Below are 13504 nucleotides of genomic sequence, written 5' to 3' on the forward strand. Positions count from 1 at the left end.
AGCCCCACTTCTCTCGTGGTTAATATAGAGTCCGCACTAGTATTCGATTTATGGTAGTCCGTGGCCATGTCACGGGTAGTTAGTATTCAGACATTTTTTAGAAGTTTCATAGACAGATGTTAGTTCACGGAGTCAGTTGTGCTTTTATGTTTGCAGACTATTACGTTTTTTATGATTTTTCTTGCTATGAGATTACTTCAAGACTTTATTCCGCAATTACATTTTCATAATTCATTTAAATTGCATCATATAGATTATGTTGTTTTGATGCCCATGTTGACAAGCAAGCCATGAGGTTCTCTCAGATACATGCAAGCAAGGCCCGAGTGCCGTGTTGCGCCCAAACCATGGTTCGGGGCGTGACACCCACCTACCTAAGTGCTTTTCTAACAACTGATGAAGATGACACTTACATGGAAATACTCAAAGAATATAGGGATGTTTTTGCTTGGAGTTATAAAGAGATGCGTGGATTAGATCCCAAAGTAATGTCCATCATCTCATGGTCAAGAATGGTGCCCGTCTTGTTAAGGTGCCTCTGAGGCATTCGGACTGCATTTGGTTCCTTCGATCGAAATTGAAGTCAACAAACTCATTAAAGATGACTTTATTCGTGAATTAGTATCGTTCCCGTGAAGAAGAAGACAGGTCAAATTCGAGTTTGTGTTGACTTTAGGGATCTAACAATGCCCTAAAGATAATTTCCCGCTTCCCATCCCAGAGTTGATGATTGATGGTACCACTGGTTATGAAGCAATGCCTTTCATGGACGGTTCATCCAGCTATAACCAAATTCGCATGGCGCCAAAAGATGAAGAGCTTACTGCATTTCGTACACCCAAGGGTATTTATTGTTACAAAGTGATGCCTTTCGGTTTGAAAAATGCTGGTGCCACATACCAAAGGGCTATGCAGAATATCTTTGATGATTTGCTCCACAAAAATGTTGAATGCTATGTAGACGATTTGGTGGTAAAATCAAGAAAGAGGAGCGACCACTTGCAAGACCTGAGAAGGGTGTTCGAGCGACTTAGGAGATATCAACTTCGAATGAATCCATTGAAATGTGCCTTTGGAGTTACTTTTGGAAAATTCCTTGGTTTCATTGTTCGACATCGAGGAATCAAAATTGACCAGGCCAACGATGATGTGATTTTGATAATGCCCGAGCCTTAAAATATTCATAACTTAAAAAGTCTGCAAGGGAAGCTAGCATACATTAGGAGATTCATTTCGAATTTAGCTGGAAGGTAGCAACCATTCAGTCGCCTCATGAAGAAGGGCACCCCTTTCAAGTGGGACGAAATATGTACTAATTCCTTCGAGAATATCAAGTCATATCTAATGAAGCATCCAATTATAGTAGCCTCTGCACGTGGAAAACCATTGATACTGTACATTTCAGCACAAGAAAGGTCAGTTAGAGCCTTGTTGGCCTAAAAGAATAGTGAAGGGAAAGAAAAATCTCTTTACTACTTGAGCAGAATGATGACACCAAATGAGCTGAATTACACGCAAATTGAAAAGTTGTGTTTGGCACTAGTCTTCTCGATTCAAAAGTTGAAGCACTACTTTCAAGCTCATAGTGTTCACCTTATTTCCAGAGCAAATCCCATCAAGTTTATGATGTCAAAATCAGTCCTCACTGATCAACTAGCAAGGTGGTACCTCCAGTTTCAACAATTTAAGATTACATACATCCCTCAAAAGGCTGTAAAAGGACAGACATTGGCGAAATTCCTAGCGGATCACCCGATACCTGATGATTGGGATCTAACTGATGAATTTCCCGATGAAGATGTAATGGTCATTAAAATTCAACCTCGGTGGAAAATGTAGTTTGATGGTGCTGCACAGCGTGATAGAGCTAGTCCTGGTGTGGTGTTTGTTACTCCGCAGGGAGAAGTTCTCCCATACTCCTTTACTTTGACACAACATTGCTCCAATAATGTCGCTGAATATCAAGCACTAATACTTGGACTGGAAATGGCTGTCGACATGAAGCAGTTACAGTTGTAAGTCTTTGGTGACTCTCAGTTGGTGATCAATCAACTCTTGGGAAGTTATGAAGTCAAGAAGCCTGAATTATTCCCCTATCATGGTTATGCTCAGAAGTTGATAGGATGGCTTGGTGATGTGACTCTTCAGCATGTTCCAAGGAAGGAAAATAAGAAAGTCGATGTTTTAGCTGCTCTAGCTTCAACGCTAACTCTGCCAGATTAAACACAAGTGACTATCTGCCAGAAATGGGTAGTACCTCCGCTAAATGATGATGGAGGCGCGGAAAATGAGGTTGAGCATTTCGTAGCTGTTTCTGAACCTGCGAAGGAAGAGGCGGCGACAACCCATCATGGACTACTTGAGTTATGGGATACTGCCAGAAGACTCAAGAAGAAGAACTGAAATTCGTCGTCGTGAACCTCAATTCCTTTACTACAAGGATACTTTATATAGAAGATCTTTTGAGGGGGTACTCTTGCGATGTTTGGGGGAGGATGAAGCAGTCCAAGCTTTCCAAGAAGCACATTCCGGAGTATGTGGATCACATCAATCTGGACCGAAGCTCCACTTCCACATAAAAGGGATGGGATATTATTGGCCAACAATGGTGAAAGGTTGCTTGGACTATGCTCGAAGATGCAAGGCTTGTCAGTTTCATGCGAATTTTATACGTCAGCCGCCCGAAGCATTACACCTGACCATCGCATCTTGGCCATTTGATGCTTGGGGGTTGGACGTCGTTGGTCCGTTGCCGAAATCTTCTCGTGAACACTTGTACATCTTGGCTGCAACTGACTACTTCTCAAAATGGGCCGAAGCTGTCACTCTTAAAGAAGTGAAGAAGGAGAATGTTGCGAACTTCATCCGAGTAAATATCAGCTACCGCTTCAGCATTCCTCGTTACATAATAACAGACAATGGCAAGCCATTTGATAATAAATTGATGAACAAGACTTGTGATCTCTTCGGTTTCAAGCAGCGTAAATCTTCTATGTATCATGCTGCCGCCAACGGTCTAGTTGAAGCGTTCAATAAGACTCTGTGTAATTTATTGAAGAAGGTTGTCTCCAAGTCCAAATAAGATTGGCATGAACGAATGGAAGAAGCTTTGGGGGCATATAGGACGACTTACCGCACACCAACGCAAGCAACCCCATACTCGCTTGCTTATGGACTTGAAGTAGTCCTACCACTTGAGCACCAAGTACCTTCTTTACGACTTGCTATTCAAGAAGGGCTCACCGAAAAGAAAAATGCTCGATTGCGTCTTACAGAGTTAGAAGCACTTGATGAGAAAAGGCTGGAGGCTCAACAAAATCTTGAATGTTATCAAGCCCGTCTATCTCGTGCCTTCAACAAAAAAGTTCGCTTGAGGTCCTTCCAAGTGGGAGATCAAGTCCTTGCAGTAAGAAGACCCATCATCGTTTTCGATAAGTCTGGGGGCAAATTCACCTCAAAATGGGATGGACTATATGTCGTACAAGAAATATATTCAAGTGGCGCTTACAAGCTTGTTGATGCGGATGACATGAGGATCGGTCCTATCAACGCAAAGTTCTTGAAGAAGTACTATCCTTGAAGCAAGATGATGCTCCTCGACGTACGAGCATAACCTGCATGTTACTCCTCGGCCCTAAAAAAATGTCTGTTAGGTTGAAAACCTTGCGAGAGGCGGCCTAGGCAAAAATTAGGACACAAAAAAAATATCCGCTAGGTTGAAAACCTCGCGAGAGGCGCCTAAGCAAAAAGTTAGGATAAAAAAAAAAGTCCGCTAGGTTGAAAACCTCGCGAGAGGTGGCCTAGGCAAAAGTTAGGACACTAAAAAAATGTCTGCTAAGTTGAAAACCTTGCGAGAGGCGCCTAGGCAAAAAGTTAGGACACAAAAAAAGTCCACTAGGTAGAAAACCTCGCGACAGGCTGCCTAGGCAAAAGTTAGGACACAAAAAAGTCCACTAGGTCGAAAACCTCGCAAGAGGCGACCTAGGCAAAAGTGAGGACAAAAAAAAAAAAAAAACTCATTTTCCTGAACTATGGAATGACTTGATCCTCTTCACCAAGGTACGTAGGCCGCTTAGAGTTTCATTCTAAGCTCAGTCTTATGAGTTAAAAAAAAATACATCATTCTATGTGTTGTCTAAGTAAAGTATGATGGAATGTAATCTACCTGACCAGGCATATGAAGACCAAATCTACAAGCATCCTTCCACTGAAATTTGGACCTTCACCAAATATTGTCAGTTTAATGGGGGCAAATCACCATGGCAAATGAGTTTCTACGGCGGGATCATTGAATCTTAGCAAGTTGAAGTCTTCAAATCCGTCAGTTTTCAAGTCGCAGTTTTCACATCCGCCAACTCTTCAAGTTGAAGTAAGTTGCTACATCTGCAAGTTAAAGGCTTAAAATATAGCAAGTCTTCAAGTTGAAGATTCAAATCCACCATGTCGGTAAGTTGAAGTTTTCAAATCTGCCAAGTCTTCAAGTTGAGGTTTCAAATCCATCTCGTGGCAAGTTGAAGTATTCAAAGTTCGCCAAGTATGGTCTTCAAGCTGAGGCATTCTGAATTTCCAGTCTTAAGGTGTCGGAGGCAATGTTACTCTCTCGCACCCTAAGTTGATTGTTTTGTGAATGCATTATTCAAAGGAGCTCAAGTTGTCAGTCTCAAAGCGTCGGAGATAACAATAATCTCTCGCACTCTAAACTGACTGCTTCTTGGATACGTCATCAAAAGGATCTTTACTTGTCAATCTCAAAGTGTCGGAGATAATGTTAATCTCTCGCACTCTTAAGCTGACTGCTTCTTCGATACGTCATCAAAAGGATCTTTACTTGTCAGTATCAAAGTGTCAGAGATAATGCTAATCTCTCGCACTCTAAGCTGATTGCTTCTTGCATACGTCGTCAAAAGGATCTTTATTTGTCAGTCTCAAGGTGTCGGAGGCAATGTTAATCTCTCGCACCCTAAGCTGATGGCTTCATGGATATATCAATAAAAGGGTACCACTCATCGATGTCAGAGGTAATATTATTCTCTCGCACCCTAAGCCGATTGCTTCATGAATATATCAATAAAAGGATGTCACATGTCAATCTTAAGATGTCGGAGGTAATATTATTCTCTCGCAAATTAAGCTGATCTCTCATGAACTTTTTGTGTTGGACCTACAAAACGAGAAAAAATAAAATAATGCAACAAAAGAAAACGCTGGAAAGAATAAAATTACCTGTCAAAGGACGAACTTCAAGCGACTGGCAAGCAAAGCAAAATCGATGTTCACAAATTGGAGAAAATGCAGACTTATATAGGTGATTAATACAAGGTGACTTATGAGATGCCATTGATGTGGAATATTTGTAATGGTTGAATTCTAGAAGGACTTATTAATGAGTTAATGGCGGTGGAACTATTTCCAATTTGACTTGGACTTTGTTATGTCTATTACTATAGGTTACGTCATATCCAACCAAAGAAATAAGCATCACATTTATTGGTAAATGCCACTGAGTCCATCTGAACACAAATGATCCAATAAATCTCGAGAAGGCAAATTAAGCTACGGTGGCCCACACCATTAGTTTGATTGGAGGAATAGCATGGCAATAATGATAATAAGTTATTATTATATAGCAATGTTTGGGATCATTTTACATTCCAGCGTGGACCAGATACTTCAAGCCTAGCCTTCAAAAAATTTAGGCATTTCAACAAGTTTTGAAGTAGGGGGCATTTGTGGATAACAAAATTTTACTGAATTTAAGTCCACAAGAATTTCGTATATACATAATTCAAGATATATTAGTCCAAATAAATATTGTGGACCAATATAGATGGATTAATTATTTAATTCCAATAAATGTAGATTTAATTGATGGTTCGATTTTATTGGGTTAGTCCATTAGTTTGGGCTACAAATAATGAGTCCACTTTGCCAAGCCCAAGATGTCATCTTATCCAAGAGGCCCAATTTGGTGCCACATGTCAAATGACATGGCGTGACAAGTCAAATGAAAGAGCCAATAGGGTCATGCCACGTGTCATAATGATGTAGCATGCCTAGTCAAATCAAAAACCAATAAAGATGTGTCACGTGTACAAGTGACATGTTTCTGCCAATCAAATATCGCCATGTCAGCTTAAATCAGATTGGCTGAAAGAAGTCTGTCCTTATCACAACTCCTTCATCATACAACTATAAATAGGGTTCTTATAATTCAGAAAAAGGGACAGAAATTCTTACAAGAAGCCAGAGTGAGCTCGTAGATCAAACGCCGCAGATTTCTCTACAAGTTAAAAGCATTCAAGCATTTCTCTAAAAGTTCTAGAGATCCAGATGAAGATTCAAGATCAAGCTTCAAGCCTTGAATCCAAGTACAAGTTCAAGATCAAGACTGCCAGATTCAAGATCAAGCTCAAAATCCCTTGAATCCAAGTATAAGTCAAGATCAAATCCATCAAGTTCAAGATCAAGCTCAATAACCCTTGGATTTATTATTGAAAAGGTGAATCAGAGGATTCATAGAGATTGTAACACTCATATTTGGAATAAAATATAACGATTGTTGCGATATTTTCCGGCCTTGATTATTATTTTCTCAACGCGAATTTTATTGTCTACACAGGTTAAAACACACTTGATAGAACCTATGAGTTCACCCTTTCAGAGTTCACCACCTTAAAGTTCACCCAAACAGTCTAAGGGACCTGGTCCTTAAGCTGTTTTAACATATAATGGTAGAAAGTAAATAAGGCAAGATATTTACGTGGAAAACTCCTTGCTCAAGGGATTAAAAATCACGACCTACCCCAATAGGATTTCCACCTTCACTAAACTGAGCAATGTTCAGATTACAACCTAGGAATTAAACTCTTAATTCCTCTCCCTTATAATGTCCCTATTGTAAGCAACTCTCAACTACCACTAGCCAAGCAAACTAATACACCTTGCCTATCCCTAGACAAGTGTAGCACTCAAAGGTTAAGTAGGTGAACAACCCACAAACAACTTCTGAGAATTCAAACTAATATACCTAGACTAACTCTAGCCTAGTGTACCACTCAAAAGCTTGTAAAAATAAACTTCTTGCAAGCAACGCCCTCAGAATTCAAGCACCTACAAACAACTTCTTAAAAGAGAAGAGTAGGTTTACAATTTATGGAATAAAGGAACAAAGACTCAACAAACTCTCTATAGCAAAATTTGACATTTTGGAGCTTTAAGACATGATTTTGGGGGGTGGGGGAGGGGGGGGGGGGATAAAGTATGTTGATAGAATAAAAATGGAGGAGCTGAAGAGTGACTTGAAAATTGTCAAGTGTTGGGGTTTATATAAACCCCTATTGCGCAGTAAATTCCTGCGCAAAAGGTAATTTTGTCATTTTATTTTAGTCAGTATTTATATTCCAACTCACACTTTGTGGGTCAATTAAGTTGCGGACTCATTGAATTATAGTAAATGTACAATCGAATTATACTAAATGACTTGGATCCTTTTGTTTTATGCTCATTCAATTATTTTTTATTTCAACGTGACTAAATTATATTTTAAAATCCAAGATAATTTTGTTAAAATACCACCTGAATCTTACATTACTTGTTTTATGCACTAAATAATATTTTAAGAAATTTTATAAAACAAAGTGGTTGGATACCCAAATTCTAAATACTAGCGTCATTGTTCATCGAATTGAAGAGAATAAGAATTATCCATTTTTATAGTTACATAAAAAATACACCTTCAGCTTACTGCACTTATTTCGTCTTGATATTCCACGGACTTTTTATTTTGGTTCAAGATGTAGTTTTTTGCTCTCTTATAGCGTTACGATTCAAGTTTTTTTTTATTTTTTATTTTTAAAAAAGAAATCCCAGGAAATCGGCAGCCGCTATCCTTCGGGTGCACATTGGCTAACCTGCTCACTGTGTAATAACTCGGAAACCACACAGGAGACGTAACTGCACTAGGCAAGCCTGGTGCGACGAGCTCTGACTGAGAAGGCTACTGGTGAGGGGAATCGATCTTAGGTCTTCCATGTGCGAAACCACTCACCCAACCAACTCAATCAACCCTTGCGGGTACGATTCGAGTTTTATCTATATAGATCGCTAGATAATTTTTTTTTTTAGAGGTGGATATAGTTCTTGTTCATTTATGGGTGTGCCACCACCTTTTTTTAATTTCGTAAAATAGTTCCTTCGATTAGGGGTTTCAAAAAAATATGAAAAACCGACCGAACCGGCCGAACATATCTGTACCGAACCGATTTATCGGAATTTTTCAATAAAACCGTGGATTTTATTTAAGCTTATAACCGTCCCGAACAACTAGGGTGGTCTTTTTATGTAATAATAAAACCCGAAAAAATCCCGAACCGAACAGAATAGCCTTACATGTATGAAATATATTTTATATGTATTAAAAAATATGTTAAATTTAGCATGTAAATATATTTTATAAATTATGTTTCAAATATTAAAAAAAAAAAGAATTTAGGTCACTGGACTTTGGGCCTTTAATTGATTGAATTAACTTATATGATATATTTATGAGTCGAAATTATATAGCAGTACCAGAAATAAGTAGTTCACTAAAAGCTATTATAGTCCCAAAGTCGTAATTGTGCAAATTGTTTGTTTGCCATTATTGTTGTGGTGCTAATTGATAGTTAACATTTTAGTAGAAGAAATAGAACAACCAAAGGAGTTTTCCCCTCTATGCACTTGCTTGAGTTGATTCTTTAAATAATAAAGACATATTCTAATAGTGGTGTATTTTAAGGTGACAGTTTAAAAGTAAAATTACCAAAAATTAACCAAACTGTACCGGTACCGAGAAGAAACCGATATGATTGGGATGGTTTTGAAAAATCTAATTTTGGTTACACATTGTAAAATACCTGAAAAATTGGGATGGCATATTTTTTTTAAAAATAACCGGCCGAACCGTCCCATTGACACCCCTACCTTCGATCCATTTTACTTGATATGTGTTTTTTGCATGCCACTTGAGAAAACATTAACTAAAAGAGTAATTTAACTAAATTGTCCTGCTTATTGTCTGTTCTCAAGTTATACTCTCTTTTTCACCACATTAATCTCTCTCCGCATTTATTGCATAATGGCAAAGGCGAAAACCAATACTAGTTAATTATGTTTTGCTTTCTAAAATGACAACTATCTAGGAGGACAAGTACAATGGACCGGAGGAAGTATTGTTTAGTGTTAACTGAAGGAGTATTTTTAAGTAAAATTTTCATAAACAGCTACTTTTTAGCTCATTCTAACAACCTATAACTACATGTTATATATTTACAATTCGTAGCTAGATGTCTCTATATTTAGCTGTCGACTGGTATACTAAAATATAGTGCAAATATAGCGGAAATATAGACGCTGGGCTAACTGAAATTTCTATATTTATGGAAACAAAATCTGTTCCAATTTAAATTAAAATCAGTTTTATTGTTCCCTGATTCACGCAAATATCATCCCATTCCATATCTGATCCCATATCTCATTCAAACAGCTACACAAATTCAAAAAAATTTGAATTCAAAAAAGTACATTCATATTTTTAACCAAAAATAAAAGATTCAACGATTAGTTAAGGAATTACAAATTTTATGCCGGACCCGGCATACTCATGCCTTATGGGCAGACTTGGCATAAGTATGCCTGGTCCGGCATAACTTTGATAATTCCTTCACAAAGTTATGCCGGTGGGGGCATACTTTTAATGAGCAAACTTTTATGCCGGACCCGGCATAACTTTGTGAAGGAATTATCAAAGTTATGCTTTACCGGCATACTTATGCCAATTCGACCATAAGGCATAAGTATGCGGTACTCGCATAACTTTGGTAATTCTTTCACAAATTTATGCCGGTGGGGGCATACTTTTAATGGACAAACTTTTATGCCGGACTAAAGATAAACTTGTGAAGGAATTATCAAAGTTATGCCGGACCGCATACTTATGCCAAGTCTGCCCATAAGGCATAAGTATGTCCGGTCCGGCATAACTTTGGTAATTCCTTCACAAGTGTATGCCGTTGGGGGCATAGCGAAATTTAAACTCTGCCTTGCGAATTTTTTTTAATATTTATTTTTCGTATATATTTGGGCTATATTTTAGTTGCATTTTTGTCTGATCTGGTATATAAATCTTATTCTGGTTTACTGTTAACTATATTTCATATATTTTTTACATATATTTGAAGTGTATTTAGATGAAATTTTAACTTTTGTAACACACCGTACATTAAAAAATGGACTTATGAAATATATCTCGTATATATTTTATGTATATTTCGATTGTATTTAATCGGTTAGATATCTTGCTTTGTTAAATGAATACATTTCACGAGAAAATGAAAAATGGAATGTATACATTGAAAAAATAACATACTTGAAAGAAACAACAATATAAAAACCATAAGGTGGTGTTCAACATTAATCATCCTAAAAAACATTACTGCACATGAAACGATATGTCCAAAATTAAAAAACGCAACAAAAGTCGCAACCAACTACGCTATTGTTCAACATGAAAATCAAAAACACAAAAGACTTGGTGGCCTAATCAAGATCCTCTTTATCAACTGCATCGTAATCAACTGCTGGTCTAATTGGTCTTGGAGGCTGCTCGTTATCACTTGATGCATTGTTGTTTGACTTATCCCATGCATAGTCGCATAAAAGGGCACCGTATCTCATACGGTGCCACTTTGCATCGAATTCGGTTGGGATGACTTCACTTGAGCTCAAGTATTCAGCAAAGGCTGCCACATACACACCACAATCCCTGAAAAAAAATGATCAAAAACTTTACTTACGATCCGTAATAACCGTCAACAAAATACACACGAATATACTTAAAAATCTTAAAAATTACTGTTATGGTGAAGAACAATAAACATGAGTGAAATTAATGAGTAGTTAATTAGAGATAACAAAGGGAAGTTGTAGAATTGTAAAACTGATTTGAAATTGGAGAAAATTTAGGGATATTGTGAATAATGGCGTGAAGTTAGTGGGATAGAAGAGAGAGACGTTTTTGTTGGCTTAAATTTAGGGGTGTGGGAAGTTATCAGATGAGTGGTAAAAAACTGGTAGCTATGTGGAGTAAATATGTTATATTTTAGCTACTAAATATAATTATTGAAAAGTTTAGTTATGTTCCATAAATAAGTAATAATGGAAGTTATGCTAAGTAAATTTTACTTGGAATTTATGTAGATACGTTGGACTTTAAGAATGTTATTTCATATTCAAATAATTAAAAATAGATTTAAGCGAGCATCAAACAATATGATCCAACCCATTAATATTTGAATGGACAGGTTAAAACACACCTAAACTTTCACAAGTTACCTACCTTAACTTTCTAGTGTTTTGATTACATATATAAACTATCACTCCCTATATATTAAAACACACCTTATTCATCAAGCACATAAAAATTCTTTTCGACAATGGATGGTAATGAGATTAGAATGCAGGACCTTTGTCTGCTTTGCTATTATGTTGAAGTGTGTGATCATCTCATCTAAAATTAAAACTTAAGCTATTTGAGATAGCACAATATTATTTACTTAATTTTGTCTTCAATATAAAGAACATTTACACTACTATTAGTTACCTAAAGATAATTATAATTGTTGTTCATAAAAAGTGAAATAATCTAAAACTGATGACAAGCTACTTATCAGAATAGGTTCAATTAGTACATTTGATAGTTCAAAAAATATTTATACTATCCGTGCATACAAGTTAAACTATTTTTCTTTTATTATGTTCAGAGCCTATGAGTTTCTTACTTATGTTGTTTGATTTGTGATTTGTAGATATATGCAATGCCAGTGTTTGACATGATAGAGACAGTGCTTGTCAGAAAATTTAGGTTCAAGGCGACCTGGATGTTGCGGTTTGTTACAAGGAACATTTATGTGGGTAAGTTAAGTTGGACGAGTTGAATTATAAATTGTTGTTTAGGCCAAATCGACCCATGACCCATCCATCTTGATAGGAGTGATGAGTCATATGCAAATTTATTTATCGATTTGATCAATTTTAGTTTGTCCAAATTAAACGTTTCCAACACGCCTATTTGGAACCTAACCGTATGACCATAATTGTTCCAAGGGCAATTTTGCTTTCCATTTAAACTGCAATTGTTATACATTTTGCTTTTAATAATTACAGCTTTCACCATGTTTGTTGGCATTACCTTCCCTTTCTTCCATGAGCTGCTTGGATTCTTTGGAGGATTCGCTTTTGCCCCAACAACCTACTATGTAAGAGATTTTCTTGTGTAGCGGTAGCGCGAGCTAGTTATTTTTTAACTTTGTTATTAAAAAATATCCATCGTCATAGTTTGAAGTTTCACAATTGAAGTTCTATGATATTTTTTTGGAGTTTCACCTCTGAAACTTTAAATTCGTATTTTTCAATTACATGACTGAAAAGTGGTAATTTGTAAATTATATCCTATTTTCTTATGTTTTGTTCTCCCCTTCTACTAATTTGGGGATCTTAACCTGACTAATTTTCCTTTAATTGTTTTCAAAATTTGTTCAGCTGCCTTGCATCATGTGGCTACTAATCTGCAAACCAAAGAAATACAGTCTCTCTTGGATTATTAACTGGGTATGTTGCAACTTAATTATTCAAACTGTCCAATGCTAATTCCTTTATTGCTTATATTAAAATCTAAAATGCGCATATGTTTGGCAGGTTTGCATTATTCTTGGAGTACTATTGACGGTTATAGCACCAATTGGTGGCCTAAGATCCATAATTAAGAAAGCCGGGACCTACGATTTTTACTCTTAGGTACAGCAAAAGGGAAAGCCAATTGGAGGAGATATATATTTCTTGGAGTTGCACTTTTATTATACTATTTTCTTTTTCTAAATTTGTCATGTGTTGATTGGCTCAATGCTTCATAGAGCCAGTCAAGTATTGCTATTTATAGTGAGAAACTACTTACATAGGATAAGTACATCACCAATTATTGTATTATGTAACATTATCTGGTACAACATCATAGACTAGATTCAGTTAAAAGCTAGTTAAACCCCGTTATATGGAATAATATTACACTTGTTCCTTGTTGATTGTATAGGATTTTCAAAACAAAATGTTTAAATGGTCCTGACTCATGAGTTACTTCATGCATTAATTTAAGGTTTTGGGTTTGATTAGATTATTTCACATTTTATTAGAGCCAATAAGCTTGTTTTTTGTCACAACCGCATCGATCTCTCTTTGCTATCGATCTCTCTTTGCTATTTGTTTGCTAGGGACTTTTCTCCTTCTGGACTCAGCCCATCGAGCCAGTAACATTGCTTTAGTTTCATTATATTTCATCGCCTATTAAGCCACTCACTCTTTCTGAGCGAAAAGAAAAAGAACAAATATTCAAAAATAGATTGGACGGTCGAGGTAATAAAACCAGCTTCAAATTAGAGTCGAACCTAGTTGTCATCATAAATTACAGTCATAC

General features: G+C 36.7%; 2 protein-coding genes across 2 annotated transcripts; both read left to right on the plus strand.

The window, feature by feature from the left end:
• Positions 1-1488: 1488 nt before the first annotated feature.
• LOC132039143 (uncharacterized) lies at positions 1489-2223 on the plus strand. The gene is made up of 3 exons (XM_059429685.1): positions 1489-1800; positions 1900-2015; positions 2064-2223. The coding sequence occupies exons 1-3, from the start codon at positions 1489-1491 to the stop codon at positions 2221-2223; spliced, it is 588 nt and encodes a 195-aa protein (XP_059285668.1).
• A 9287-nt stretch (positions 2224-11510) lies between these two features.
• On the plus strand, positions 11511-13167 carry LOC132039986 (lysine histidine transporter-like 2). Its single transcript, XM_059430580.1, has 4 exons — positions 11511-11949; positions 12202-12293; positions 12577-12645; positions 12733-13167. The coding sequence occupies exons 1-4, from the start codon at positions 11853-11855 to the stop codon at positions 12829-12831; spliced, it is 357 nt and encodes a 118-aa protein (XP_059286563.1). The 5' UTR covers positions 11511-11852; the 3' UTR covers positions 12832-13167.
• The last annotated feature ends 337 nt before the right edge of the window (positions 13168-13504 follow it).

Source organism: Lycium ferocissimum, chromosome 12 (genome assembly GCF_029784015.1).
Source record: "Lycium ferocissimum isolate CSIRO_LF1 chromosome 12, AGI_CSIRO_Lferr_CH_V1, whole genome shotgun sequence".
In the NCBI taxonomy this organism is placed as follows: Eukaryota; Viridiplantae; Streptophyta; class Magnoliopsida; order Solanales; family Solanaceae; genus Lycium; species Lycium ferocissimum.